The sequence below is a fragment of the Sorex fumeus genome, unplaced genomic scaffold (genome assembly GCF_029834395.1).
Source record: "Sorex fumeus unplaced genomic scaffold, SorFum_2.1 ptg000013l, whole genome shotgun sequence".
Lineage (NCBI taxonomy): Eukaryota > Metazoa > Chordata > Mammalia > Eulipotyphla > Soricidae > Sorex > Sorex fumeus.
In genome coordinates this window covers 10414331-10440838 of record NW_026606070.1, presented here as the reverse complement: position 1 = coordinate 10440838, position 26508 = coordinate 10414331, and the positions used below count along the sequence as shown (strand labels likewise).

At 43.3% G+C, this 26508-nt stretch overlaps 1 protein-coding gene across 1 annotated transcript in view; it reads left to right on the top strand.

The window, feature by feature from the left end:
* The window catches only part of FRAS1 (Fraser extracellular matrix complex subunit 1), a 508077-nt gene that overhangs the window by 276358 nt on the left and 205211 nt on the right, over positions 1 to 26508 (top strand). The window contains exons 19-20 of the mRNA XM_056111320.1: positions 1500 to 1640; positions 3867 to 4010. Of these exons, the coding sequence (XP_055967295.1) occupies positions 1500 to 1640; positions 3867 to 4010 (285 nt within the window). The remainder of the gene's footprint in view (positions 1 to 1499; positions 1641 to 3866; positions 4011 to 26508) is intronic.

Here is a 26508-nt window from a genome sequence, read left to right as displayed (position 1 = left end):
TGTGAAAACAAAGCAGAGGAAAGGTACTTCCAGTGAGGAGTTAGAATCATTTCAGTGCTTAGGGAGGGGCTACTACCAGTTCTTTGCTCCCCCTCTAGTGGCCTTGAATTTAGATTCCTGAGGAGGTCATGTGAGCTGGGCTGGGCTGCTTGGCTCAGGCATGAAAGATGCTCTCCCGGGCTAGTCCCTTCCTCTCTTCAGGCACTCGCTGATCCGGGGAAAGCTACTCCGGCCAAGACCCAGGGACTAGATGTCTAAAGGGTTGGGAAATAGTAAAGGGGTTAAGAACTCTTTCCTTGTATGCCTGCTGTTTCCCCAAAACTACTAGGAGTGATCCCTGAGCCCAGCTGGCTATGGCACAAAAACAGGAAAGCAAGAAAGCAAGAAAGAGGAAGGAAGGAAGGAAGGAAGGAAGGAAGGAAGGAAGGAAGGAAGGAAGGAAGGAAGGAGGAAGGGAAGGTGAGAAGACATAGCTGCATCTGCTGATGCTCATTTCTGTTTTGTGGCATGTATACCTGACTTGGGCTGGGCCTACAGAGCCTGGCTTTGTGGCTTTGCCCTTCAGAAAGGACCGTGTGAGTTAACGGGAAGTCTCAGAATGAACTGGACTATTGTATAATAATAACCATTTTTTAATTAATTTTTATTAGTGAAACACCATGAGGTACAGTTATAGACTTACAAATTTTTGTACTTGGGTTTCGATTACACAATGATCAAATACCCATCCCTCCACCAGTGCCCATTCTCCACCACCACGGGTCCCAGTATCCCTCCCACCTCCCATCCCCCCCCCCCATCCCACCCTGCCTCTGTGGCAGGGCATTCCCTTTTGTTCTCTCTCTCCTTTTGGGTGTTTTGGTCTGCAAAAGAGGCATTGAGTGGCAATCATGTTCGGTCCATAGTCTACTTTCAACATGCATCTCCCCTCCTGGGAGGATCCTCCAAACACCCTTTTATTTGGTGCTCCCTTCTCTATCTGAGCTGCCCTTTCCCCTAGAATGTTCAGCTGGCCTCTAAGCCATGGAGTAATTAATCCTCCTGGTACTGATCTCGGCTATTATTGCGACACTGGTTGCTAAAGTACTAGCCCATGGGGGGGGGGGTACTCTAGCCCTAGCATAGCCTGCCATCTTACTTCACCCTAGTACCCTGCTTCACGCAGAGCTCACAAAAGGTCCCAAACATCTCTGGTTTACCAACCCCTGAACAAATAACTCTGCATCCCCCCCCCCCCCCGCCACTATTTCTACAAGTAGTAGAAATCTACTTTCTTTAAGGGGACAAACAAAAAGCAACCTCCAGTTTCACCTGGGCCTACTGCTCCAACTGGTAGCATCCAACCCTCCTGAGGGTGGCACTGCCCACATGGGGAAATGCTGGAAGTTCAGCGCTTACAGGAATGCCTCCTCACCAGGAGAGCTAACGGCAGAGGCAGAGTCCCTGTCACTGTCACCGGTGCCTTTTCTCACTTTCTGCTCTGCTCTTGCTTCCCCCAGCTTGCCACCAGTCCTGTGTGGAGTGTGCCGGCAGGAGTCCACACAACTGCACTGTCTGCCAGCCCTCCCGGGCACTGCTGGATGGCCGCTGCCTCGCCCGCTGCCCAGATGGATTCTTCACCCAGGAAAGAGCTTGCACAGGTGAGCATGGAACATGCCCAGACACAGTCTCCGCCCGTGCTCTGGCGTCCTAAGGCAGCCAAACACTGTCATTAAAAACTGTGCCAAACCGGGTGGTGACATTTGGGCTATCAAGTCTTGCCTTGAACTTGTAGGAGTAATGGCACAGAATGAGCAAAAACGAATCCTGGTCTTCCTAAGGGGTAAAACAGGCAAAGTGAAAAATTAGCTTTGACTTGGTCTGTGTGTGTAGTGAGGGGTGGGCTTGATGGCAATCTGCAGAGACTAAGCAGAGGGCAAAAACATTTTTATAGGACCTGGCGTTTGCTGGCAACTCCACTTCCCAGCTCTGCTTTCCCTGATTCTCGTCTAATAAAGCAGAAGGGGAGAGAGAAATGTTTATTGTCTTTGTTATGTCAATTTTGTGAAATTTCAAGACCACCTTTAAATTTCAGAACCAGAGATCCTAGAAATTACTAGTTGAGATTCGTGCAGGGTTTTATTGCAATTGACAAAATGCTAAAATTTAACCACCTTACTGTAGCACTGTGTTTTCTTGTATCTGCAGGGGGAAAAAAATACAGGGAAAACGGAACACTTTCTATCATGATTGCTAGTTTCTTTCTAGAAAACAAACTACTGAGGTGAACTGAGAGGGGAAAGTCCATTGTAATGCATGCAGAGACAGACTGTAAATATCTACTATTTTAAAAATAAATTAACACTTGTTAGACTCATCTAGCCTCAACCTCCAAAGAGGAAACTTAATTGGGGATGCAAATCTAGAGAACTGAAGATCAGTATTTTATTTCCTTTGGAATTTTGTTTTCCCAAGAACCTCTTTCATCTTTTTAGGCTTTAGATGAGTTGCTTCAGGCATACTCCAGCTCGGCTTGGTTTCTTTGTCCTTGGGGTTGTCTTCCTTCTGCTCGTATGTTCTTTCACCCTGGGCCAGTTGGTCTGGGTGTGTGTGACTTCACTGGGGGGAAAAGAGAGAGCAAGAAGCTCTAACCCTTCCCACTCAGCTGCTACCCGCGGACGCCAGCACATGGCTCGTACCACACCCCGCAGGGTGCCCAGGTCACTGGAAATATTCAGGAAGACGTGGGTGGTGGAGACCAGCCTGCCAACTCTAGTATCTTTTAGACAACCGCTTTGGATGTGCAGAGGCCAGGAATGCAGAAGGGGGTGAGAGTTAAGGTTAGCCTTCTAATCAGCAGTTCATTTTCTTGCTTGCTTTTTTTAAACGTGTTTTCAAAATTCCTTATCTTCTCTTGGCTTCTCTCCAGAAGAAGTGAGAGGCAGTTGACTTGACTCGAAATCCGCGCCTGTGCTCCACCAACTCTGAGCCAGAAGGGATTTTTATGTCATCAGTTCCAGCGAGCTCTTCCCAGCTTCGAGCCCCCTTCCCCCGCTCCCCTGCCTTGGAATCAGCTTAACCCTCCTCGTCCTTGGCAGACAAATCCTTAAATCTCCTTCCACACGCTGGCTCCTTCCTGCTACCCACCTTGGCAGCCTGCGTGTAACTACAGCTGCAGCTTCTTTTATATCTTGCCATCCTTCTCTCGATAGCCTATACCTACTGTGACTCACTGGGTTTTTCTTTTTTCAGGGCAGTGCCTCTTATTAATTTTTCTAGGGAAAACAATTCCATCTGAACTTCAAACAGCTTCTGATCACCTTCTGTGTGTTGTGGTGATAGTTTTTTTTTTCCAGACTTTGCATTTCAATTGTGCGTTGCTGCTAGAGCTGGCATCTACTCGGGGGGGTTCTGCTTGGCTGGCAACTGACTGGGAAGTCTTGGTGTCCTGGACTGTGTCTGGTTTCCCCTGGACCTGCCAAGAATTTCTGAGAAGCCCTGTGCCCCTCTGCTCACTGTCTTACTCTCTTTCTGTCGTGGCATTGTTTCAGGAGGGGACTTGGGTCTCACCACGCTTCCGTCTTAGGACTTTGATCTCGACTTGATTTAGAGATGGGGATGGCCCTGCTGACCAGTTTGGAATGGGAGGCCCATTTCTCTGCTTTTCAAGGTCCTGCGCATTCTAGGTTCTGCTCTTGGCAGCAGAGATGCAGTATTTTGCTCTGATCTCAGTCTTTGCCAGGCTTGCTGAGCGTATCTAAAGGAGGGTCGCTCTGCGGGGTCTGCTCTCACTGTCATCTGTGGAGTGTGTTAAGTCTGTCCTACACTGACCTGCTAGTTTCAGCTGAGCTAATAGAGTCACTTCTGACTCCTGTTTCCCCTCTTAGAATGCCACCCGACCTGCAGGCAGTGCCAGGGGCCGTTGGAATCTGACTGTATTTCCTGTCACCCTCACGCCACTCTGACTGCTGGGAGCTGCCAGACCAACTGCAAGGAAAAACAGTTCGTCAACATCACGGGCTACTGTGCTGGTGAGTGGGACCACCAAAGCCTGAGAAATCAGGGCCAAAGGGAAAGCTTCCTCATCTCAAGTTTAAGAAGATGCTGGTGCTGGTACCTGTCCTTGGCCGTTGGTTACTTTTGGATCTGAAGTAACAGCTCTCATGACTGCCAGGCGTTTCCTAACACGGCCAGGTCACACTAGTCAATATTTACCTGAGCCCACTGAGCATAGTGCATTGAACTGTTTAGGGGACACAGCAATCCTTTGGCTATTTCAGTTGAAGAACCAATGACTCAAGTACTAACAGAGTGTGAAGATTGTCAGGGTCTAGAGGAGGGAGAAGTAGAATGTCCATAATGCCTTGTGTGGAGGAGGTCAAAACAAATTCCTCGAGAAGGAGCTAGGGTTCAGCTAGTCAGAGCCCATCTGATATGGGTTTCTGTGTGTGAGTCCATCGAGGATGAAGACCAAATGGTCAATATGTGGGCTGTTCTCAGCCAGCGAATGTTTCTACATGACTGAAGACACAGTTCATATTAACGCATAAAAGGGAAAATCCTTGTAATGTTTAAGTTTTGAACCAGGGAAAATCTTCAGATTAAAATTTTGGGACTGAGTCCTAAGGCTACACGGTCAGGATGCCTTGGAGAAGATTGTGTCTTGACTCAGGATATATTATAGGCTGGTCTCTGCCAATTGTGTTGAGGATGGACAGTCCCTAGCTGGAGAGAGAAGATAGAGCCTTTCTGATGACTTCCATTTCAATTCCTTCTGCACACAGATCCTAAAATTTTTATGCTGGGGCATAATTTATAAATAAATGTTTATATAAGGAGATTGGAAAAATTTAATTTTTAATGAACTCTGTTCTCTCTAATGTCCAGAGCCCTCTTTGATAGTCAATTACGTGATTGAGGAGAAGCATTAATTTTTTAAGGCCAGTAGAGGACCATTAGAATAAAGAGGTATGGGACTTGTCAATTCTGGAGGACCCTAGCTCTAGAAGAGCAGGCCCCTGTAAAATCAGCAAAAATGGGTACATCAAAAAAAGGTGTCCTATTGGACTAAGTAAACGTTTTACTACTTAGACCTATTAGATGAAGTAAAGATTTTAAATGAAGTGGTGTCTAGTATTGAAAATCTTTCATTGAATAGAGAATAGTATACTCATTTTTATTAAAATTTTTAAATTAAAAAAAATTTTAAACTTATTTAAATGTAGACAAAAGCCACAACTGTTGATGCAATTCTAGAGTTAAAATTGATTAGAATTGGGGCTGGAGTGATAGCACAATGGGTAGGGCATTTGCTTTGCACGCAGCCCAACCCGGGTTTGATTCCCAGCATCCCATATGGTCTCCCTAGCATTTCCAGGACTAATTCCTGAGTGCATGAACCAGGAGTAACCCCTATGCATAGCTGGGCGTGACCCAAAAAGCAAAAAAAAAAAGATTAGTATTGATTAGATAACAAAACTCCAATATTAAAATCAGTAAGTATTATAAAGTCATTTTAATGTAAAAATTGTTATATCTCATCCTGGGGTTGTGAAGTCCTGGTCTAAGAATTTACTAAGCTGTTTGCTGCTGGTTGCACCTTCTATTTTATTGTTTTTGTTTGTTGAGTTGAGCTGTCTTCTGTGTTGTTTTCTTATCCAATTAATTTGGTGTGCTCCTACTGGAATTTCAGTCAGTATTGAGAAATTAGGAGGCATCCGTGGCCACATGGTCCATGATCTGGATCAGTGAGTGGACATTGGCAGCAGCTGTGGGAAGTGGGGATTACAGTTGAAAGTGTGGGGCTCGGTGGGGGAGTCTGCCCACCTTAACTCTGAGAAGACCCAGATCTCTCAGCCAGGGCACCAAGTAACTGAAATTTTTCAGTTTGGCGCCTCTGCAGGGAATATTCACGAAGCAGTGGAGTCGAGTCCTTGGTGTGACTGCAGCAGGGTCGTCCCACTGGTCTCTTGAGGGCATCCCAGAAGTTTCAGCTTCTAGGACCAGTGTTTCCATGAATTTTAGCTACTTGGTGTGCATTTCCTCGGAGATTTAGTCATGATTCAGCAGAGGAAGGCCAGTGGATGAGTCAGTAGTGCAGCGGTTGGGGGAAGTGGGCTTTGAAATGTTTTTTCACCGGTAATTTCAAATGTTGACCTTTTAGAGAAATGCACGAATCCCAGACTTCACTTTTAAATGACACAGGCCCTTCCCAACCGTCATGTGTTCATTCATTTGCTGCTTTGTCACACATTTATTAAACACGTGCTCTGTGCCAGGCACTGTGCTGGATTCTGAAGATGCACAAATAATTGGATACTTTATTTGATTTCCATATGTATAGTAAGGAACAGAACCTGTGTTGAATATGATCTTGCTCTGAACATAAGCAAAAGCTATACGAGAAATTCTTCCTCAGACCAGAGGGTGTGTGGAGAGTGAAGAATTCCTGGAGCGTATCATAAGTGAGATGAATTTGAATGTTGAGTAAGAATCAGAGAGCATGGAGATTTGGAGAATAGAGCATTCCAGAAAACAGGCCAAATTGTGTTATCTCTTCAGGCACCACCAAACAGCAGAATGCCAGACCCGAGTCCAGGAGTGATGGGAGGTACAGTAGAAGGAAGCCAGGCCCAAGCGGATCCTTGGTGAACTCCTTTGAAGGAGAGTGTACTTTCCATCCAAAGGCTTTTAAGCAGAAGTGTGTCACATGGCGTTTCTGTGAATTAAAAGATTGTTTGCAAGATACCACTCGGGGCAAAATCATGTTTAGGAAGGAGTACGAGAGGCCCAGAGGAGAGTTGAAGATCCTTGATGAGAAAATTGATGAGGGTCTGAGAAGTGGGCACATTGCTTTGTTCAGTATCAGTGAGGGTGTTGTTTCACGGACACCAGTGACTCAAAGTGGCAATTTTATGTTTCAACTAAAGAAGTTGGAGATTTCTTAGTCAGGGCAGGGGAGATGGGGGATAGTAAGGAGAGGGTGGAGAAGGGAGCCTCAGCAATTATTTCCAAGTTGCCCATCATTTCTAGTTGAGGACTAGGAATAAAAGGGCCAGACTGAATCTGAGAAGCAGCAAGGAATTTGGAGGAGTTGGGGGCTGAAGCTTAGCTGAACCCCAGTGTCTTACAGGCGTCACCAGAAGCTCATTCATCTTTGCTTTGCCCTCAACTTAAAATCTGGAATTTTCTAAAAATTTTTATTTTTATGGTGGGGACTAGATTGAAAGTCCACAGTGAGTGAGATGATTGTCTTGCACATAGTCTACCCAGGTTTGGTTCCTTCTACCAAATATGATCCCTCAAGCACTGCCTGGGAGTGATCCCGGAGCCCAGAACCAGGAGTAAACCGTGAGGTGTAAGCCCAACACACACACACACACACACACACACACACACACACACACACACACGCGCGTGCGCACGCGCGCGTATGGTGGAAAATTTTTGTAAATCCCAACATTTAATCCAAGGCATGATCCCAAAATCAAAATAACAATAATAATAAACTAAATTGATTTTTTTATGGAGGAGGGTTTTCTGTTGTTTGTTTTTTGGTTTTGGTATTTGAGCCACACCCAGTGATACACAGGGGTTACTCCTGGCTTTGCATTCAAGAATCACTCTTGGCCGTGCTCAGGGGACCATATGGGATGCTGGGGACCAAACCCAGGTCAGTCACATGCAAGGCAAATGCCCCACCTGCTGTACTATCCCTCCAGCCCCTCTTTAAGTGGGATCACAGCTAATCTCTTGGGCTATTTCAGTGACTTTTGCTTGAACCCAGGAGTGTCGATGTCAGGAGTCTCTGTGACTGTAAAGCAGAGCTGTCACCCCTGTAGAACCTTCTACTACATGTTTTCTCCATCTTGGGAATGTTTTGGCTCTGGAAGTCTGCAAAATGCCTTCTCCTCCCTGTGTCACATTTGAATTTTGGAGGAGGGTAAGAGTTACAGGATTTATTTTGTTTTTCTCTATCAGAACTGCACCTAAGATCATCATAAGAGACCTTGTAATTGCACTTACCTGGTTAAGAAAGAAGTAAGTAAGTAAAGGCCTTCCCGTTGATCGTCGATTTGCTCGAGCGGGCCCAGTAACGTCTCCATTGGAGACTTTGTTGTTACTGTGTCTGGCATATCGAATACTCTCAGTAGCTTGCCGGGCTCTCCGAGAGGGGTGGAGGAATCAAACTCGGGTCGGCCATGTTGGCTGCGTGCAAGGCAGACGCCCTACCCGCTGTGCTATCGCTCCAGCCCGGTTAAGAAAGAAAAGTGCATCAAATTCATCACACAGACGAGAATAAACAGATCCTGGGAACAGGTCCAATCACCTCAGTGTGTTATCACATATGGACATGTCATATGTGTGGGTTCTTTTGTTCCAGGTTGATCAAAGCACATACACAATTTACGAGATTTAGACCAGGGCAGCAAGCTTTCAACCAAGATTAATGAGCTGGGGAGAGAAGCAGGAGCCTATAAAATTGCTGCAGATATGTTTAAGTACTATGGAAAGTCAGGAATTTTAGGTAGGGTTTTTTTTTGTAAAAGTTCGCCCGTATCTAAACAACATGACCCCCAAATTCCAAAGCCTTTCTCCATCTGTCTTGCTCAACTAAAATCTTTCTCCTATTGAGAAAAGAGGGGACCAAATGAAAAAGAAAATGCAAAGGTGAAATATTCAGATGCAGCTGCCTTGAACTTCATGGGGAGCATCACAGGATGGCATTTGCATGCAGGAAAGGAGATAATATTGACAGTGATATTCTGGACGGGAAGACTAGAACACTTGAAATCGCTTCTTGATAAGGATGGTAGAATTCTGGTAAATTCAAAGCTTTTAGGCATTCGAAATCTAAAATGTAAAATTCAAATTTTGGAATTCAAAATTCCAAGATTTTTTTCATGCAGTAGTTTTCATTCTTTTATTATTGTCCCTTTACCCTTCCCTCTGTTGTCGCGATGCTGTTGTGGTACTGACACATTTGTCATGGCACTTCCCACACGCTTTCACTTGTGTGCTTGAGCACATTCTTTTTTTCCCCCTTTTTTTATTAGTGAAACACCATGAGGTACAGTTATAGACTTACAAATTTTGTGCTTGGGTTTCAGTTATACAATGATCAAACACCCATCCCTCCACCAGTGCCCATCATCCACCACCACGGGTCCCAGCGTCCCCCCCACCCCCATCACCCCCGTCCCACCCTGCCTCTGTGGCAGGGCATTCCCCCTTGTTCTCTCTCTCTTCTTTTGGGTACTGTGTTTTGCCAGAGAGGCATTGAGTGGCAATCATGTTTGGTCTATAGACTACTTTTAGCATGCTTCTCCCACCCTGGGAGGGTCCTCACAACACCCTTTATTTGGTGCTCTCTTCTCTGTGCTTGAGCACATTCTGCTTGTCGTGCTTGCCACAGTTCACTGGTGCTCACCAGCAGTTTCACACCTGGCCACAGTGCTCACCTCACATGCCTTTTTAGTTGCCATATTCTCCAGGCCTCTAGTTGTGTAGCCTCCACTGCCTGCCTATGGTGTAGCCAGAAACAGCAAACGGCAAAGCTGCCTGGCACAGATAACACAGCTCCCGGGACCAGTCTCCACTCATCATACTCTACCTCCACGGATCAAACTCGCAGCCTCAGTCTTTAAAGGCAAGTTCTTTAGCCATTGAGCTGAATCCTAACCCCTGAGCAATGTATATTAGTCAGTTTAATTTTTTGTTTGTTCATTTTGGGGCTACTCCTGGTCATACTCAAGTTTACTCTTGGCTCTGTGCTCAGGGATTAGCACTCTTGCCAGCTTCGGGGACCATATGGGATGCCCGTGATCAAACTCAGGTCATCTGCATGCAAGGCAAGGACCCTACCACCTCTGCTATCACTCTAGTCCTAGTTTAATTTTTTTGTGACTCTATCAGAATATAAGCAAAAGAAGACAGGTGTAAATAAAGAAATGTTACTTGGAACGTTTTCATATTACATTTCATGACACTCAGAATTCTAATCGATGATTAATAATGGCACACAGAATGGTGCATTGACCAAATAAATCTGGACTCTCTCAGCAAAATAAAGTTAATCCCCCTTTTCTTATCACAAGATTTATTAAGATCTTAAGTGAGTAGATGTGCGTTGTGAATCTCCATGAAGAATGAGACAGGATAACATTTCCCAAACATTTTACTGTAGATACCTTCTGTTTTGTTTCATCTAGAGTCTTACAAAGCTAACCAGTGCTTTGCAAAACAATCTTTGGGCAATTCTCTGCTAACTGATGTGGAACTCTTTGTTGGCACTCCCTATGTGTAAAATGAAATAATGAACCCGGGCTCAGATTGCTAGCTGCTTCTCTCCTTTCCTTCCTTTCTCTACTGGCAAACGAGAGGTCACCAGTATTCACGTTTGTGGGTTTCTGCTTGCTGCAGACCACTGAAAACCAATCAATGATTATCTTCCCGTGTTGGGGTTCTGTAGGGTTTGCTCTCCAGACCTAAGTGAAGCCATCTCTTGACTGACTAGAACGGAAGGCCTTTGAAAATGTGGTGGAAAGTGTTAAATAAATGCCCAGGTTTAAAGGCTAGCAAGCCTTCGTTTGGGAATAAGCTGATTCGACTCTAACACTACCATTACTAATAGTAATAAACGATTCAAATGAAATGCAGTTAGAAAATTGGGAAGAGCCTAGCCGGGCCATGCACCAGCTCGCTGCCTCGAGACATGATTACTTGGAGCAGGAGAAATGAAAGTTAGTTCTGTTTTTCAGCGGCTTCTCATTGCAGGGTTTGTGGGGTTGGCACTGCCATAAGTCTTGCTACTCTAAGCTACAGGGAAGAAAAAAGACAAACAGTAGTACAGCATGTAGCAATTACTTCTGTAGTTTGATCATCAAAATCCTACCCATCCGTGCCTTGTGGCCTGGCTTGGGTTTCTTTTCTTCCCTTTGAGGACCCACTTCCTCCTGGCCTCTCCCACGTTGTAATTCCTGGAATGCTGATTGTTTCTACCAATTACCTGGCACTAGGCAATGACTAACTCAGGTTTTTCTGTGAATGATCTTTTCATAGGATCTCATAATAGCTGACTGTTCCAGGACTTTCTGTGACAAGCACTGTGCTAATTGCTTTGAATGCTTTTTGCCATTTAATATTAACAATGACCCTGCCAGGTAGATTGTCATTTGATCTCCATTTACACAAGATGAAAAGGATACAGGGAAAGAAACTCAAACTATTGCTTTAGATGACAAAAGGCAGGAGATTGAGCCAAGATTTACACCTAGGAGTGTGATTCCAGCACTGCCTCACCCACTGTATTCTACTCTGGGGTGCTGGGAACAATTCATTATACACAGTAGGGACTCAAGAATAGCTTCTGTGATTTGTAGATTGGCCAAGTCTTGGATGACAGGGTGACTTGTAGAGTCACTGTTAAAAACATGGCAAAAACTTGCTAGGAGTCTGATTTAGATGGCCATGTGTACAAGTGGTCCTATGCTATATTGTCTTTATTAGGTGAATATGCCTTAGAAAAATATTAACATACTAAATATTGATAATTTATATCACTTCATATTTGCAATAATGCAGTTATGTGTTTCTCAATTTTCTTAAATATTGCTAATTTACAGCAATATTTACAGTTTACAGTTGATTCACGGTTGATAAATCTTGGGAAAGCCCATATTTGTCATTTTAGCATTCCATTATATTTCCATTTTATTTATACAACTTAATTTGATTGTCAGTTTTCCTATGGTGGATCTGGATGATATCTAGATGATACCTGGTTGATACCAAGAGCTAGACTTGCTCTTCATTCCATGACAGGTTGAATATGGTATTTCCTAAATGCTGTAATATGGCATTGAAGGCTTTGTCTGGGACTAGTCCTGCTTTTTGTTCATTTTATTAACAGTAATAAAGTTGTGTTTGTGGAATTTTGTAGTTTCTAAGGCATTTTTTCACTTATATTTTTACTTGCTCATTGCAAGAAACCTTCCCATGCTGCAAGAGTTTGAGCTTCCATGGAGTGTTGAACTAGCACCTTATATGGTAATCAAAAAATATTGACTGAAGGTCACAGATATGGCTCTGTGTTCCCATGTGTCATCTGTGTAAACTATACAATACCCAGCGCTAAAAAAAAAAGTGGGTGAATGAATGACAGGTACTTGATTTTGAAATGTTTACTCTAAACTTCATTTATGCACCATATAATTGGTGCGATTGGTGTTGGAACACTGAATCTAAAACAACTGTATTATGAACAACTTGGTAAATCACGGTGTTATGAAAAATATTCTTCATGGGATCCATATATTTTGGTTCTTATCTTTACTTTTACCACCAGTACATTCTCTGTCTCATCTTATTCTTCTACCTCGATATTTTTTCAATTTTCTCGTGTCTCCTATTTTTTAAAACATTCCCTTTTTTATTTTCCTTATCTTTTTTTTTGCAATGCACTTTCTGCTCTTATTTCTCATCTTGTCACCCTATCTCCTATTGCTTGAACTATGAATTGCATATCCAGTCTCTCTCCAGAACTTTCAGTGATTGTCTCTTCCTCGTTCCCTATATTTCTGTTTTATTTAAGATCCCATACTGTCTACTGAAGGATGATTGAATATTTCAAGGGATTTCTTTTCTTTGAACTTTTCCTTTCAAGAAAGAGAACATGACCTATGTTTAAATTGATGCCTTTCAAAATTAAAAAAAAAATAGAAGAGGGAAAGAACTGGCATTTTCTCCTTTGTGTGACTTTTACTAAACAATATCTTAACTGGCTTTAGTGATAACATAAAGATCTAGCTAAAAAAATCTGTCAATTTGGAGGACTCCCAATGCAATCAGAGTTGTGGTTATCTTTGAAAGAATTACAGGCCAAGCCCTAAATTGCAGAGAAAATATTTGACAAACTATACTTGGAGCATACGACTGAGTTTAGACACAGAGGTTAGTTATCCTTTTAAGTACTAATGATAGCAAATCGCTCTGGCTACCTTTACTTTCCTTCCACATGCGAGTCTCCATGATTTATATATCATAAGCAAAAATAATGACTGAAATGTGAGTTTGATGGTCAGTACCAACGGCAGTTTGACTGGGTTTCCTACAGATAATGAATAAAAGCACCTGCAATGTGCAGACGCCTCGTATGTACTATCTCATTTCATCCAAACTCCAGCCGTGACAGGTCAGTCCTATGATTGGTACCATCACTACTTTATAGCCCAAAAGACTAAAATTGTAGATGTTAGGCAGTTTTTTCAGTGTTTCCCACCTAGTGAGCACAGTGGTGTGTCATTAGCCTTCATCACCTCAATCCATCGGGACCAGCACCTTTTGTTATTAATATTTGGATCTTCTTATTTCTGTGTTGTTGACCCTGTGGTTTGGATATTTAGCTCTATCATTTTTTAGTACCACCGATGCACCTGAGTCCCCTTGAGTCCTGCCCCATTGCTTCTCATCTTCACTTCTCATCTTCCCCTTAACTCCGTTTCTTTCCTGCTTCTTCCCATACTCTGGGGCCAATGGAGATCTAGGCATTAGAGATGACATTTTTCTAACATTTATCATGAGCATCTTGGTGGGAGGGTGTGTGTCTGACTCTGTGTTCTAACTCTTGCAGTAATTTCCATAATGTCTGACATCCAACTAGGGTTCTATGTTGAAGAAAAGGTCTTCTGTGTGTCCATCAAACAAATAGGAAACCCACGACTCTCTGTCTCGCCACCTGCATTTGGTGGTCTCAGGACACTTTCCCACCCAGGATGGCCAATGCCATGGTCAGACAAAGGAGGAAATGAGGGCCAGGTTGGTTGGTGACCAGTTGTTGTTTATTCCATTCTCCCCACATGCCTGTTCCAGTCTCACTAAGCTCCCCATTCCAGTCTCCTCTGGTCCTCCTTGCTACTCTCTCCATGCTCCCTTGCCTTCATGTGTCTATAGAAAAATAACATTGCCCTGAATTAATTATGCAAAGGACATAAGGAGAAGAGAAAAGCGATATTTACAAGTTAACAGAGTCTGATTAGGAGATAAAGGTGATTGACCGGTTGGGGAAGCAGAGCACAAAGAAAGAGGTTATAGATAAACACCGAGGAATGGGAGTGCCTCCGGAGCACTGTGATGGGTGTAACCCAATAACCGAAGCTCTCTGTGGCAAGACGGAAAGGACAAACCAACGTTATCCTACACAGTCTTCTATTTTGAAGATGAGCTAAGATGAAACCTGATGGAAGGTTTAGGACAAGACCTCATGAAGGGGAGGCAGACATGTTTGCTCATGCTTCCTTGTTGGCAGTGAGCACTGGACCCCCATCCAAGAAGAGGTTGGTCCTTCCATTTGACACTGCCTTTTCCTCAGGCCCTGCTTCCTTGGTCCTGTCTCAGCCTTCTCAGAGAAGTTTTGAGATGATCAATACTGGCTAGAAAAAACTATCCTAAAATGTTAAGGTCAGTCTATTTTGCTGCATTTTTTGTTGTTATTTTGTTTTATTATTTTTAGTTTTTCAGAGAAAATAACAGACACAAACACTGAAAAAAAACAGGGGGGAAGAGATTTATTTTTTGTTTTTTCTCAGTTCATTTATTCGAACATCTAATCCAAAGAAATGGTGATTTATAAGAGCTCATGGGTAGGTTAAGACAAGAGTAATGATCAAAAGGAAAGAAGAGCACTCTCTTGTTTCTTTTCTGCCATAGGTATATTATTTTCTGTCTTCTTTCTGTACTTACCTCGCAAATAGACAATCCCCCCACCAGCCATTTAAAATGTGATATCAGCACTTAAATTCTGCATCTTTAAAGAGCCTTTAGTTTGTGATGAAATCACAGTTTTATGCCTGTAAGGAAGCTACAAGTGCTGATTATTTTAACTGCTTCAAAACACATTTAATGTGGTTACATTAAGAGCCTAATCGACTGACAGGACATTATTAAAAATCTCACCGTGTGTCTAAATTTGTCTTTACAGGTCATTATTTATCAACTAAGGAGTCACCGCTCCATAAAATCAACATCCAGAGCCACTGCTTTGACAGTGCTCATTGCCTTTAATATTGTCAAGCTTTTCTGACTTTGCTTCAAAGATGTGAAATAAGTGATTGCACTGTCAGATGCTTCCCTGCTTGGTGGCGGTGGATAATCCACAATGATTCTCAAAGCAGAGTCCAGACTCTTTGTGGTTTGATGAAAGCAGCACACAGTGATGAGCACATGTGATTCCTCACAGCTGCAGGATGACATATTTGAGAATATTACAGCTGCTGACTCGAAATATTAACTTATGATCTATTTACGACTTGAGCCGAGCCTGCATGCTGTGTCTATTGGTTTAGAAAACAAATGGAATCCTCTGCATAAACAACCGAGAAATATATTTATTTCAGCTCCAACGATAACAGCATTACCAGGCCCCCTTATAATGTGTTCATTAATTTGTTTGTTTAAAGCGCTACTTCACTGGGTTTGTTAGCAAGACGACATGTACACAAACAACTGGAATTCCATCTGCCCTCCCCCCTACCACATGTTTATTATTATCAGTAATCTGATGCAGGCGAGAATATAAATGTGTCCCGGTTTCTTTTCTTTCCTTTCCGTGCTTAATGAGTCTTATGCTTAAAGACTTTTTGCTGTAATTGAAATAATGACAAATCAGTCTTCAGTTACCCGGTGGTAATGGGAGGACTGAGAGAGAACAGGGCTGAGAGTCTAGAATAGGCGCTGTTCTTAAGTAGTTAATGGGTACATCCTCCCATTTACACATATTTGAGGCTAGCCTTCTTTCTTTGATTATAGACAAGAAGGTCCATCTCAGATGCTTTGAAGCACAGATGTAGCTTCTCAGAGGGAAGGGTAATCCTGGTAGAGGCTGTTAGATTGGTAGGTTGGAAATTCACTTCTATTTGAGAAATAGCAGCCTAGGTACAAACTAAGCTGTGACAATCTTAACTCCCCTTAGCTGTATCCTGTGAAATTATTCCAAGTATCACCTGTGGGGAGGTGTGGGAGTGGGCAGCGGAGTGAGGAGGGTTCCTGAAGAATTTACTCTGTGATCTGTTGGCGTCTCGGAGGACACTGCCACTTTAAGGATGTGGTGTCTGATGGTTGTATCCCTCCAGTGCTGGTCCAGCAAGGAGAGAGTTAGAATTCCTCAGATGGTCACCACCCACCAAGAGTTGCCTCTAAAATCAGCTTAGTTCCTGGAAAACATGCCCAGAGATTTGATTGTGTGTCAAGTGACACTGGTGCCCTAGCAAGTCCCCAGAGCCCGTGGTCACATTCTGTGCGTGGTGATGGCGCTCATGCCACCTCTTAATTATGTTTAGATTGTGTAATTGATACATCTGGCTGCCCATGGGGAGAGTTCTGTCTTCATTATCTCAAATTGTACTGACAAGGCAGTTGTAAATTGTCACACCCGGTAGCCAAGTAGTGTCCTTTTCCTTGGGCCTGAAATGGATATTGAAAACCAAGTGTCTCACCCACATTGACCTGCAATGGGTCTCCACATCCCCCACCGTTTCCTAGTATTTTTTCACTCTAAAATGTTTTCTTTCATTCATAAAATAGGTAGGAGTATTGCTAGGTTCTACTGATGTGGCCAGACTCTACTTTGTTTTTTTTTTTTTTTTGCTATTGTTGTTTTCTTTTCCTGAATTTAGAAAATATTTTATTTAAAAGTAGGAAAAAGAAGATGAGGAAGCTCACAGATTACTTGGAGTGGTTTCCTAAAACAGGATTCCAGAGAGAAGCAGAAATCTTTCCCCTTTAATACCTTGTTAGTAATGAGAACGGGTATTTCTTTCCTGTGTTTGAAGTATGTGGGCCAGTAAAAAAAAAAAAAAAAAGGTGAGAATTGAGGTGCTTGCTGTCTGCTGTCCAGTCACCTAGATTATTCAGTCACTTTAGGTTAGCAAGCAGGACTTCGGTCATCTAGGTTTGCAATTACCACCTCAGGCCACCCTTTTGACATTTCATACCAACAATTTCTTATTTAAGGGCCCTGTTCCTAATCTTGCCCTGTCTGTTCCTTTTAGAACCTACTTTTCTTCCTTCTTCAGCAGAGCGCTCTATGGCCAGGCAATAGGGCAAAGGAATCATTTGACTGCTTCCTACTAAGTGGTGAAAGGTTTGGGCTGTAGGTGGAGTCCCTTGAAAGGGGGCTTTTCCTCGGGCCCCGGGTAGAAGTCAGATGGACTGTCCAATCTAGGCTGCATCAGCATCTGTAACTTAAAGGATTTTGGGGGTTTTTGTTTGTTTGTTTGTTTGTTTGTTTTTGGTTCTTGCTTTTTGGGTTACACCCAGCGATGCTCAGGGGTCATTCCTGGCTCTGCACTCAGGAATCACTCCTGGCGGTGCTTGGGGGACCATATAGGATGCCGGGGATAGAACCCAGGTCAGTCGCGTGCAAGGCAAATGCCCTACCTGCTGTGCTATCGCTCAGACCCTGTAACTTAAAGGATTTTGAACCCGAGTCAAATTTTGTTAAGACAAATGAATCAAACATTTTAACATGGCTAAGAATTTGCTTTGTTTTGTTTTCATTTTGAAAAGGGTTTTGGGTGCTTGACAGTTATAACCAGGGTCCTTCCTGCTCATGCCTGCAATTCAGATCACTAGTCCCACTGATACCATTAATGTGTTGTTCCTTTTTTTCCCTTTTGGAGTGGGTTGTTTGAGCCACACACATTGGTGTTTTGGGGATACCCTAAGCTCTGTGATCAGGGGTCCCTCCTGGTGGAGTTTGGGAAGTAGATATGGTACCAGGCAGGCCACATGCAAGGCACGCTTCTTAACCCTCAGTCGTTAACTCTAAGGCCCTGGAATGTGTTGTTCTTATTCCTTAAGAAACTTCTGGGATCTCCATTGCCTGTCATGAAAGCTTCACATTATAGCATTATTAATAGTCTTAATATGCTTAGTCTAGCATAAGCCCCTGGAGAACACTGCAGCTGTAGGATGTTATTAATAGAGAAGAATCTTTTATAGACCAATGGAGGGGGATTTCCCTCCCCAGAAAAGTTTATATTGAAAGCTGCAGTCTATCACGGTTTTCTTGGATGGCTGGTTCTCTGCTCCAACGTCTTCTATCCCGAGTTACCTTCATTCGCCAATTTCTCATTTATATGTGTAATAAAACAGAGAGGCCTCCATAAACAGACTGATAAAGAATGCACACATGTGTGCATGCACACATAAACACACACGCACACACTTACACTCTCTCTCACACACACACATACACTCCCAGCCACCTTTAGATAACATCCATACTCATTTTTGTGACTTAAAAAAAAAAGTTTTCCAGAACTGGACCAGACAGGTCCTCTTTGGCTCTATGACATGTTCAGCTGAACGTTTTGCAGTTCATTGAAGACATCGTGTTCTGTTCATCTTCTGGGTTTTCTTGGGGTGCTTTTCTGTTTTTTTTCTTGGGATGATCTCCAACTCATCTGAACCCAATTCTCTCTTCCTTTTCAACTAGTTCCTACTCTGTTCCTGTGGAAGCCTCCCCCCACCCCCTCCAGTGAACTGAATTGGATCCCTCCCATAGACGCCTAAGGCCATGTACTTATTGTCTTACTGAACTGTGGAATGTCTGTCACAGCCTCATGGCTGTCCCTTGTGTCCACATCTGTCATAATTTCTCTTGTTTATCCAGCTGTGTCACCAGCTCTAATGCCCTGTGACGCAGGATTCAGCCCTGTATAAAACAAGACACACAGCCCAACTCCATTTTACTATTATTGGATTCAAGTCTACTTTGAACTAAAGGTTGAACTGCCTCCACCCTTGTTTGGCAGAAGGGGAAAAGGGAGCCAAAGCAAAGATTTTTCTTCTCTTGTCCTCATGTTACTTAAAGGGATTTTCTAGACTGGGATAAGAAAGTGGAGAGTATACGGGCTGTATTGGAGGGAATGATATGACTCTGTCCATTGCCCATTCAAATTTGTTTTATCTTTTATCGTTCTTCCACACCCTGGACCCTGTGAATTCGCTCTCTGGGGCATCTGTTCTGAGAGCTTTCTCTGGAAGCGCACGATGCTCTGTGCCTCCATGGATTAATGATGGTTCAGTGGGCGAATGAATACAGTCGAGGAGGAAAGAACTCGCTGGTTGATAGTTGAAATTATTGTTTTTGTTCCACATATTTCATATTCAATTATAATTATATATTCAGAGTTGATTTTCCTCACCCTGTGAAAGCTCTGTGTATGCAGTGAACATTTGAATGTTTCTGTTCTTTTTGGGTTTTGGATTTTGGGCCACATCTGATAATGCCTCCTTCTGGCTCAGTGGATCAGCCCTGGGGGTGCTCAGGGGGCCGTGTGGGATGCCGGGGGTCACACCCTGGACTCCTGTATGCAAAGCAGGAGGCCTGCCTGCCATACTAGCCTGCCATACTCCGTCGCCTGAATATTTTTGTTCTTTAAAGAAAGTTTCAGTTTTCATGCTTAACCTCACTTAACAATGAAAGGAATAAAATCAAAACCACGATATGACAAAGTTAGACAGATTTTGTAGTATTTTAACATTTTTCAGTGCCAGCTGACATAGTAAAAAAAAAAGTCCCAGTTAGTCGTTCCTAGTGTGCAAACTCAAAAAAGACAACAGCGGTGGTGGTCTATCTGTCTCACGCCAGTTCCCCCACGCTGGGGAGATCGATGGCGAATGACAGGTGAAGGAAGGAAACAAGGGCCAGGCTGGTTGGTCTTAGAAGCAGTTTATTCCAATCCTCTCTCCATTCATTCCTGTCTCTCTCCTCTGCCTCCCCCATGCTACTTCATTCTCCTCGATACCCCTTCATTCTCCTTCTGGCTCTGGAATCTGTTCCCATTTCTCCTTTTCCTTCTGGAGTCTGGATCCTGATCCCGATCCCCCAGCCCACTCTTACAGTCTAGTTAAATCCCAAAGCATGAGGGCTTGGGGTAACAATTACACATAGGTGTGGTCACAATCAATAGGGGTAAAGTTCTTTCCCTCAGGGGGTACTTCTTCTATGACAGATACCTTCTCAGTAGGAGGACCCACCCTAGAGTGGAATCCCATGGGTGTGTTTCTCCTCTCCTTGTCCAACAAACATATAAGCATGCATAATATAAATTATTTTGTATGGATACAGTAAGAAATACCTTAAGCTTATAGAATTGCTCTCCTAGAGCCATCTCAATCTCAGACTACAGTGCTCAGGCCAGATAGTCTTTCCTATCCCTAGCAGGGTCCTAGTCTCGTCATTATTTTTGGATCATGACAACATCTGTCCATGATCAAGCTCTTAACTTATAGTTAAGAATCGTGGCACTTTGGCCTGGCCCATTTCAATGCCAGGGGAGCTCACCACTTGCCCTGGGCCCATTCAGTCCCTTGTCGGGACTCTGCTTCTGGGGTGTTAGGAACTAAGGGCAACTGAGGCTTAAGTCGAGAAAGCAGATGCCTGGAAGTGAATAATATTCAAAGCCAATTAAATCCTAAGTTACAAAGCATAATATTAACGGTCTTTCTGTATCTATACAAAAAGGACATTGCTTTAAAGTAAACTATTCAAAAGACATAAGGAAAGGAGAAAGACAATATTAACTTACAATACAATTTCAGTGTCCTAGAAGGATCTGACCTTACAGATAATTAATAGATTCTGATTAGGGGAAAAGCTGATTAACTGGTTGGGGAGGAGAGCATAGGGAAGAGTTTACAGATAAACACAATGGAATGGAAGTGCCTCAGGAGCACTGTAATAAACCTGAGTTCCTTGTGGCAAGGGAGAAAGGACAAAGCAATGTTATCCTACATCCTAGAAATGTAAGTTGACACAAACATTCTGGGAAGATATTGGCATACTATGAAAAACTTCATTTTCTTCAATCCTATAGTATTAAAAATGTGTGTTCTGAATATATTTGTAAGAAAACAATTTGATTTCTGCATTTGTTTCTTCATCTTTAAAATGGAACAATATTGGACATGATTTTTTCAAAATAAGATTTTGATAAAATATTCAAAATGCAATAGATTTAAACTATAATAACATGAATTATTTGCTTCTGATATTTTCAAAGAGTAAAGAGTCTGAGATATACAGAAGTCTTATCACGCCCTTAATTTTAATAGTGGACAAATTGGAAGTAAATATTCAAGTTATAAAAAAATGGTAATTCTGTTTGTGTATTCAATGCTGAAATATTATGCAATTCCTGAAAAAGATCTCAACAAATATCTGTGATGGGAAGTGGATGACACTGAGTAAAGAAAGTACTATAGTATATATTTAATATAGCCTCACCATGTACAAATTATACACATAAAATTATTTAGATAAGGAAGAGAAATAGTCGAAGCCAGTGTTTATTTTCACTGAAAAGCATACTTTAATATTTGTGCTTATTGATACTTTGTAAGAATGTTTTTCATATTTTCTCCCATGGCTCATCTTGGAGCCAGTAAACAGAAGCTCACAATACCTTTTCTTTTTCTTTTACAAAATTTTATTTTATTAAAGCACCCTGGTAGGGAAGGGACCAGTATGACAATAATAATTTAAAATGATCACTCTGGATAAGAATTTAGTGCTGAAAATAAGGTAAAGTGACATATATGATAATCTTTCAGTTGTTTTTTTTTCTTTTTTTAAAAAAAAAGAAAAAAGAAAACACCATGAATGACACAGTTGTTCATAGTTGGGTTTTTGACATACAGTGTTCCATCACTGTCCTGCCACCAGTGTCAACTTCCCTCCACCACTGTTCCAGGGTCCCCCTCCTCCTCCCCACCCCAGCCCCAGTCTACCATCTTGACAGAAACCTTTTAAATGTTGTTATTAAAGTTTGGGTCACATCCCTTCTTGAGCCTGTCTGCTGTGCTGGTGCTAACAATGGGCCTGGGACAAACCCGTTGCATACTTGCTTGCAGTTATACCCAGTGGGACTGGCTGACCACAAGCTGTTATGCCCAAGTCCTCTAGTCTGTGTTGGGAGCCAAACTTTTCCAGTGGCCAGTCATAGTGCTGGTTGTTCATTCTCAAACCCTTTTGCTCTGCTTTTTTGGCTTCTTTCCCTGACTATATTGAGCTCTCCCTGGAGAATTGTTCCAAAGAGGTTTTAAATTCTAGTGTCTCATGTACAATTGTTGTCTTCTAGGTTTTAGGGTTTGGTTTTCTGATTGGTTTTATAAAGACAGTCAGCCATCAGAGCAGGATTTTAGAACCTGTTTATGTAAGTGTCTTCTGCTATGGCTTGTATAGGACAGAGTGGGAAGGAAGGTTTGCTTGGAGGAATTAGCACAGGTCCACTCAGATGGGTGTTTGAGAATCTATTATGGGATCTTATTTATATTCAGTATATCATTTATTGATTGAGGTGATTGATTGGAGTGATACTCAGGGGCTAGTCCTATTTCTCTGCTCAGGTGTGACACTTGGCAGTACTTGAGGAACCATCACAGTGCAGGGTACCAGACCAGGATTGAATGCATGGCAAAGCACCTTGACTGCTGTACTAGCTCTCCAGCTTCTTACTATAACTTTTTTAACCACAGGATGAGTACAGCTCATGAACAAATCAGTAAGAGTCTAGCTTTCTAGACTCTGAGCAGTTAAATTCTCACTCTAAGATAAAAACCATAAGCTAAGTTGAATTAGTATAACATTTTGGGAACATGTCGTTGATTGTTTTATATTTTCAGGTATTGTTTATTGATTTTTTATTTTTTTGCTTCTGACCACTAATATCATCATACAATGTATATCTCCAATTGCTTCTTGTGGCTTAACATGAAGTCTCAGAGTGAGAGAGGCGTTAAGTGGTTTTAGCATCTCTGCAATGGTGGTAACCGTTACTTCACACAGCTTCTTGGCAGCTCGCTACCAAAATATGATGCTAATGTATCTTTCCTAAGACCTTCAAAGAGTGAGAATTTGTTAAGAAAAGTTGAGGGCTAGAAGAAATCTCCACACTGATCCTGTAACTAAAGGCAGGAAAGGGGGACTAAGAGGGACACCAAGACAGTGGTAAGGGGAGACATGATGTCAAAGAGAAGGGGTGGTCGAAATGTATTGGGAAGGTTTGGAGTAGGCTACAGAATTAGAGAAAGCCTTTAGAGTTATTTCCCAATAGGTTATCAGAGAGCTTATCTGAACAAATAATATAGAAGAATTAGAGCTGATGGGCAGATGACAGAAAGGTGATCACAGTTTCAAGGATGCTGGGTGGTAAGGAGAAGAGGTGGGGTTTGCCCTTTGGGGTGGGGAGACGGGACATAACTGGAGGTTCAGGTCAAGAAGAGTGAAGAGGTGTGGGATAAAAGATGTAATTATTGGGACCAGAGAGATAGTACAGTGGATAAGGCACTGTCTTGCATGTGGTCACCCAGGTTTGATCCCCAGCAACACATAGGACCCCCAGCCCGGCTGGGAGTGATCCCTGAGAGCCAAACCAAGAGAACAGAAGACTAGGGGCAGTGGCCCAAAGGGTGGTTTATAAAAAAAAGATGCAATATTGCTGAAAATTAGATCAAGAATGTGGATGGAGGAATCTATTTCATTCCGTTTGGGGGTGGAAGGTAAAGGTAAAGGTAAAGGCCCTCCTGTTGATCGTCGATTTGCTCGAGCGGGCCCAGTAACGTCTCCATTGGAGACTTTGTTGTTACTGTGTCTGGCATATCGAATACTCTCGGTAGCTTGCCGGGCTCTCCGAGAGGGGTGGAGGAATCGAACTCGGGTCGGCCATGTTGGCCGCTTGTAAGGCGGACGCCCTACCCGCTGTGCGGAGTGGAGGAAAAACATAAAAACGGGTAAAGATACATCTTCTGAGGTTGGCAGGGAGGAATCAAAGATGTTCGGACTTGATGGCCTGAAGGAAGGAGGAAAATAAATGTCCTAGGGAGAAGTGGAAGGGTAGAGCAGTGAGGGCTTGAATGCAGCTACCAGGGGCTGGGGAGGAAAGTCCATAAAAGAACGAGCTTCCTTTAGCACTGATTCATATGCATTATACTCCGAAACAGCTTCTGGAGATCCCCAAGATGAGACAAATCCATAAATATTTATTTATCCTACCCGCCGAACCCTCCCAAGACCTGCCTACTTTCTCTTCAAAGCATCCTCTTGGCGATCCTCCTACTTTATTTCTCTAATTGCACGCTAGAGGCAGACTCCGCCAGGTGCAGCCATTCGACCAGCAGACACCTGCAGAGCTTGTTGGCGCTCGCCAGGGCCCAGAACGTTCTGTAAACACGTGCTTCAGAGAGCAAGAGGCCAGGGAGTTGCAGAGGGTGGAGCCTTGCGTCTGTGCTGCTTCCTGCGTTTCTAGTCCTCACATGTGTCTACCTTGCCAAGGGAGCATGCATGGTCATTGCCATTTGTTCCAGCAACTGTCAGAGCTTTTACATTTGCCCTTTGGACTGTGTTTGTCATACTTTGAAGATTGCACAGAGGGAGAGAGAGCAAGAAGGCTGGCACTGTGTAGCAATTATATGGGAAATTGTGGGGAGGTAGGGATGGCTTCCTGTAGAACTTGGGTAATGATTTGCATTTTAGGATATCAAGAATTAATACCTGAAAGGGGCTGGAGCAATAGTCCAGAGGACAGCGTGTTTACCTTGCACAAGGCCAGCCTGGGTTCAATCCCTGGAACCCTGCCAGGAGAGATCTCTGAACACAGAGTCAGGAGTAAGCCCTGAGCACTGCTGGATGTTGCCCCCAAACCACAAACACACACGAATTTAACCCTATATTGGCAAAAAAAAATTGTCTGAAATTTGAAGTTGCTGAACTTCAGACAAAGATCAGTGGCTGCTAGTTGCCAAGCTTCTAGAAAAGTCAGCAGTGTTTGAGAGAGGGGACTCCCTTGGGCAGCTTCTGGAGGAACTTGAGCAGTTCTAGAAAGACTTTGTGTACAGATTAAAGGTTGCTGGGTTTGAAATCTGCTTAAGGTAGATAATATGTCTAGTGGTCAGATATGAAGAAAGTATCTCTCAGCATGGAGAAATAAAGACCTGTTCTCACAGTTTTCAAAAGACAGGCATGATTTTATTAACAGAAGTTGTTGAGTGTGCTTTTGGCTTTCTTCTCTTTTTATTCTTTTTCTTTTTTGTTCTCAACCTAAACAGCACTAGAAATCACTCTCTTGATCCACAACTTGGTTTTATCTTTTAATTTATTTATTGAATCACAGTGAGATACACATTACAAAGTTGTTCATTATTGGGTTTCAGTCCTCTCTCTCTGTCTCTGTCTCTCTCTGTCTCTCTCTGTCTCTCTCTCTCTCTCTCTCTCTCTCTCTCTCTCTCTCTCTCTACATCATGCTTTGCAGTACAGGTACTAAAAGATTATCATGTTTGTCCATGCTGAGTGAAGGAAGTCAGAGGGAAAGAGACATGTATAGAATGATTGGACTCATTTATTGGATATAAAGAAAAAAAACAAAGTATGAGACTAATACCCAGACACAGTAGAAACAAGTGCCAGGAGGAACGGTCAGTGATTGGAAGCTTACCTTGAACGGTGATGGGTGGTGGGCAGCTTGGGTAGAGAAGGGACCACTGTGAAGATATTCAGAAATATTTACTCTGGATAAGGGATCTACAAATTGTTCTCATGAAATAAAACATTCCCAGTCCATGAATGGTGCCTGAGCAAGTGCAAATAGTGCTTTGACTTTTCCAGGGAGGAGCGTAAGTCCCTCACGTCGGAGTTTACCTATCTCCTTTCCTGGGTCTTTTCTCCTTTTTCCTTCTGGTGAGCAACTCAGGATTTGTACTCTTCTCCCATCTGTGGAGTGGAGGGCAGTAAATAGAACTGGAAAAAAAAACCACCATGAAAAATAGGAGCAGGGAAGTTTTCTCCTCCAGTGGGAGCTGAGCACAAATTCTTCCACTGTGGGATGCTGTCACGGAGCAATAGCACAGTGGGTAGGGCATTTGCCTTGCACGCGGCCAACCCGAGTTCAGTTCCCAGCATCCCATAGGGTACCCTGAGCACCACCAGGGGTAATTCCTGAGTGCAGAGCCAGGAGTAACCCCTGTTCATTGCCAGGTATGACACAGAAAGAAAGAAAGGAAGAAAGAAAGGAAGAAAGCAAAGAAGGAAGGAAGGAAGGAAGGAGGGAGGGAGGGAGGGAGGGAGGGAGGGAGGGAGGGAGGGAGGGAAGAAGGAAGGAAGGAAGGAAGGAAGGAAGGAAGGAAGGAAGGAAGGAAGGAAGGAAAGAACGAACAATAGGCAGTCCTGGCTTAGTGGGACCATTTCCTATAGCTCATCACAGCTGGTACAATGGAGCTCCGGTGTGCTAGTTACGGTTCATGCACAACTTTTCTTTGTGACTTGAAGGAACATTGCTCTCCTGACCCTGGAACCACACAGAGGGCGCTGGACATAGCACCTGAGCACTGTGCATGGGCCTCGGGTCACACTGGGCTTCAGGGAGCTCTTGGGGGCATCTTGACAGTGTTAATGATTCTGTGCATCTCATTCTGACGGTTCTCTGTGCCCTGAGCAAGTGTCTGTCATATGCTGCGCTAGTTGAAGGTCATCCA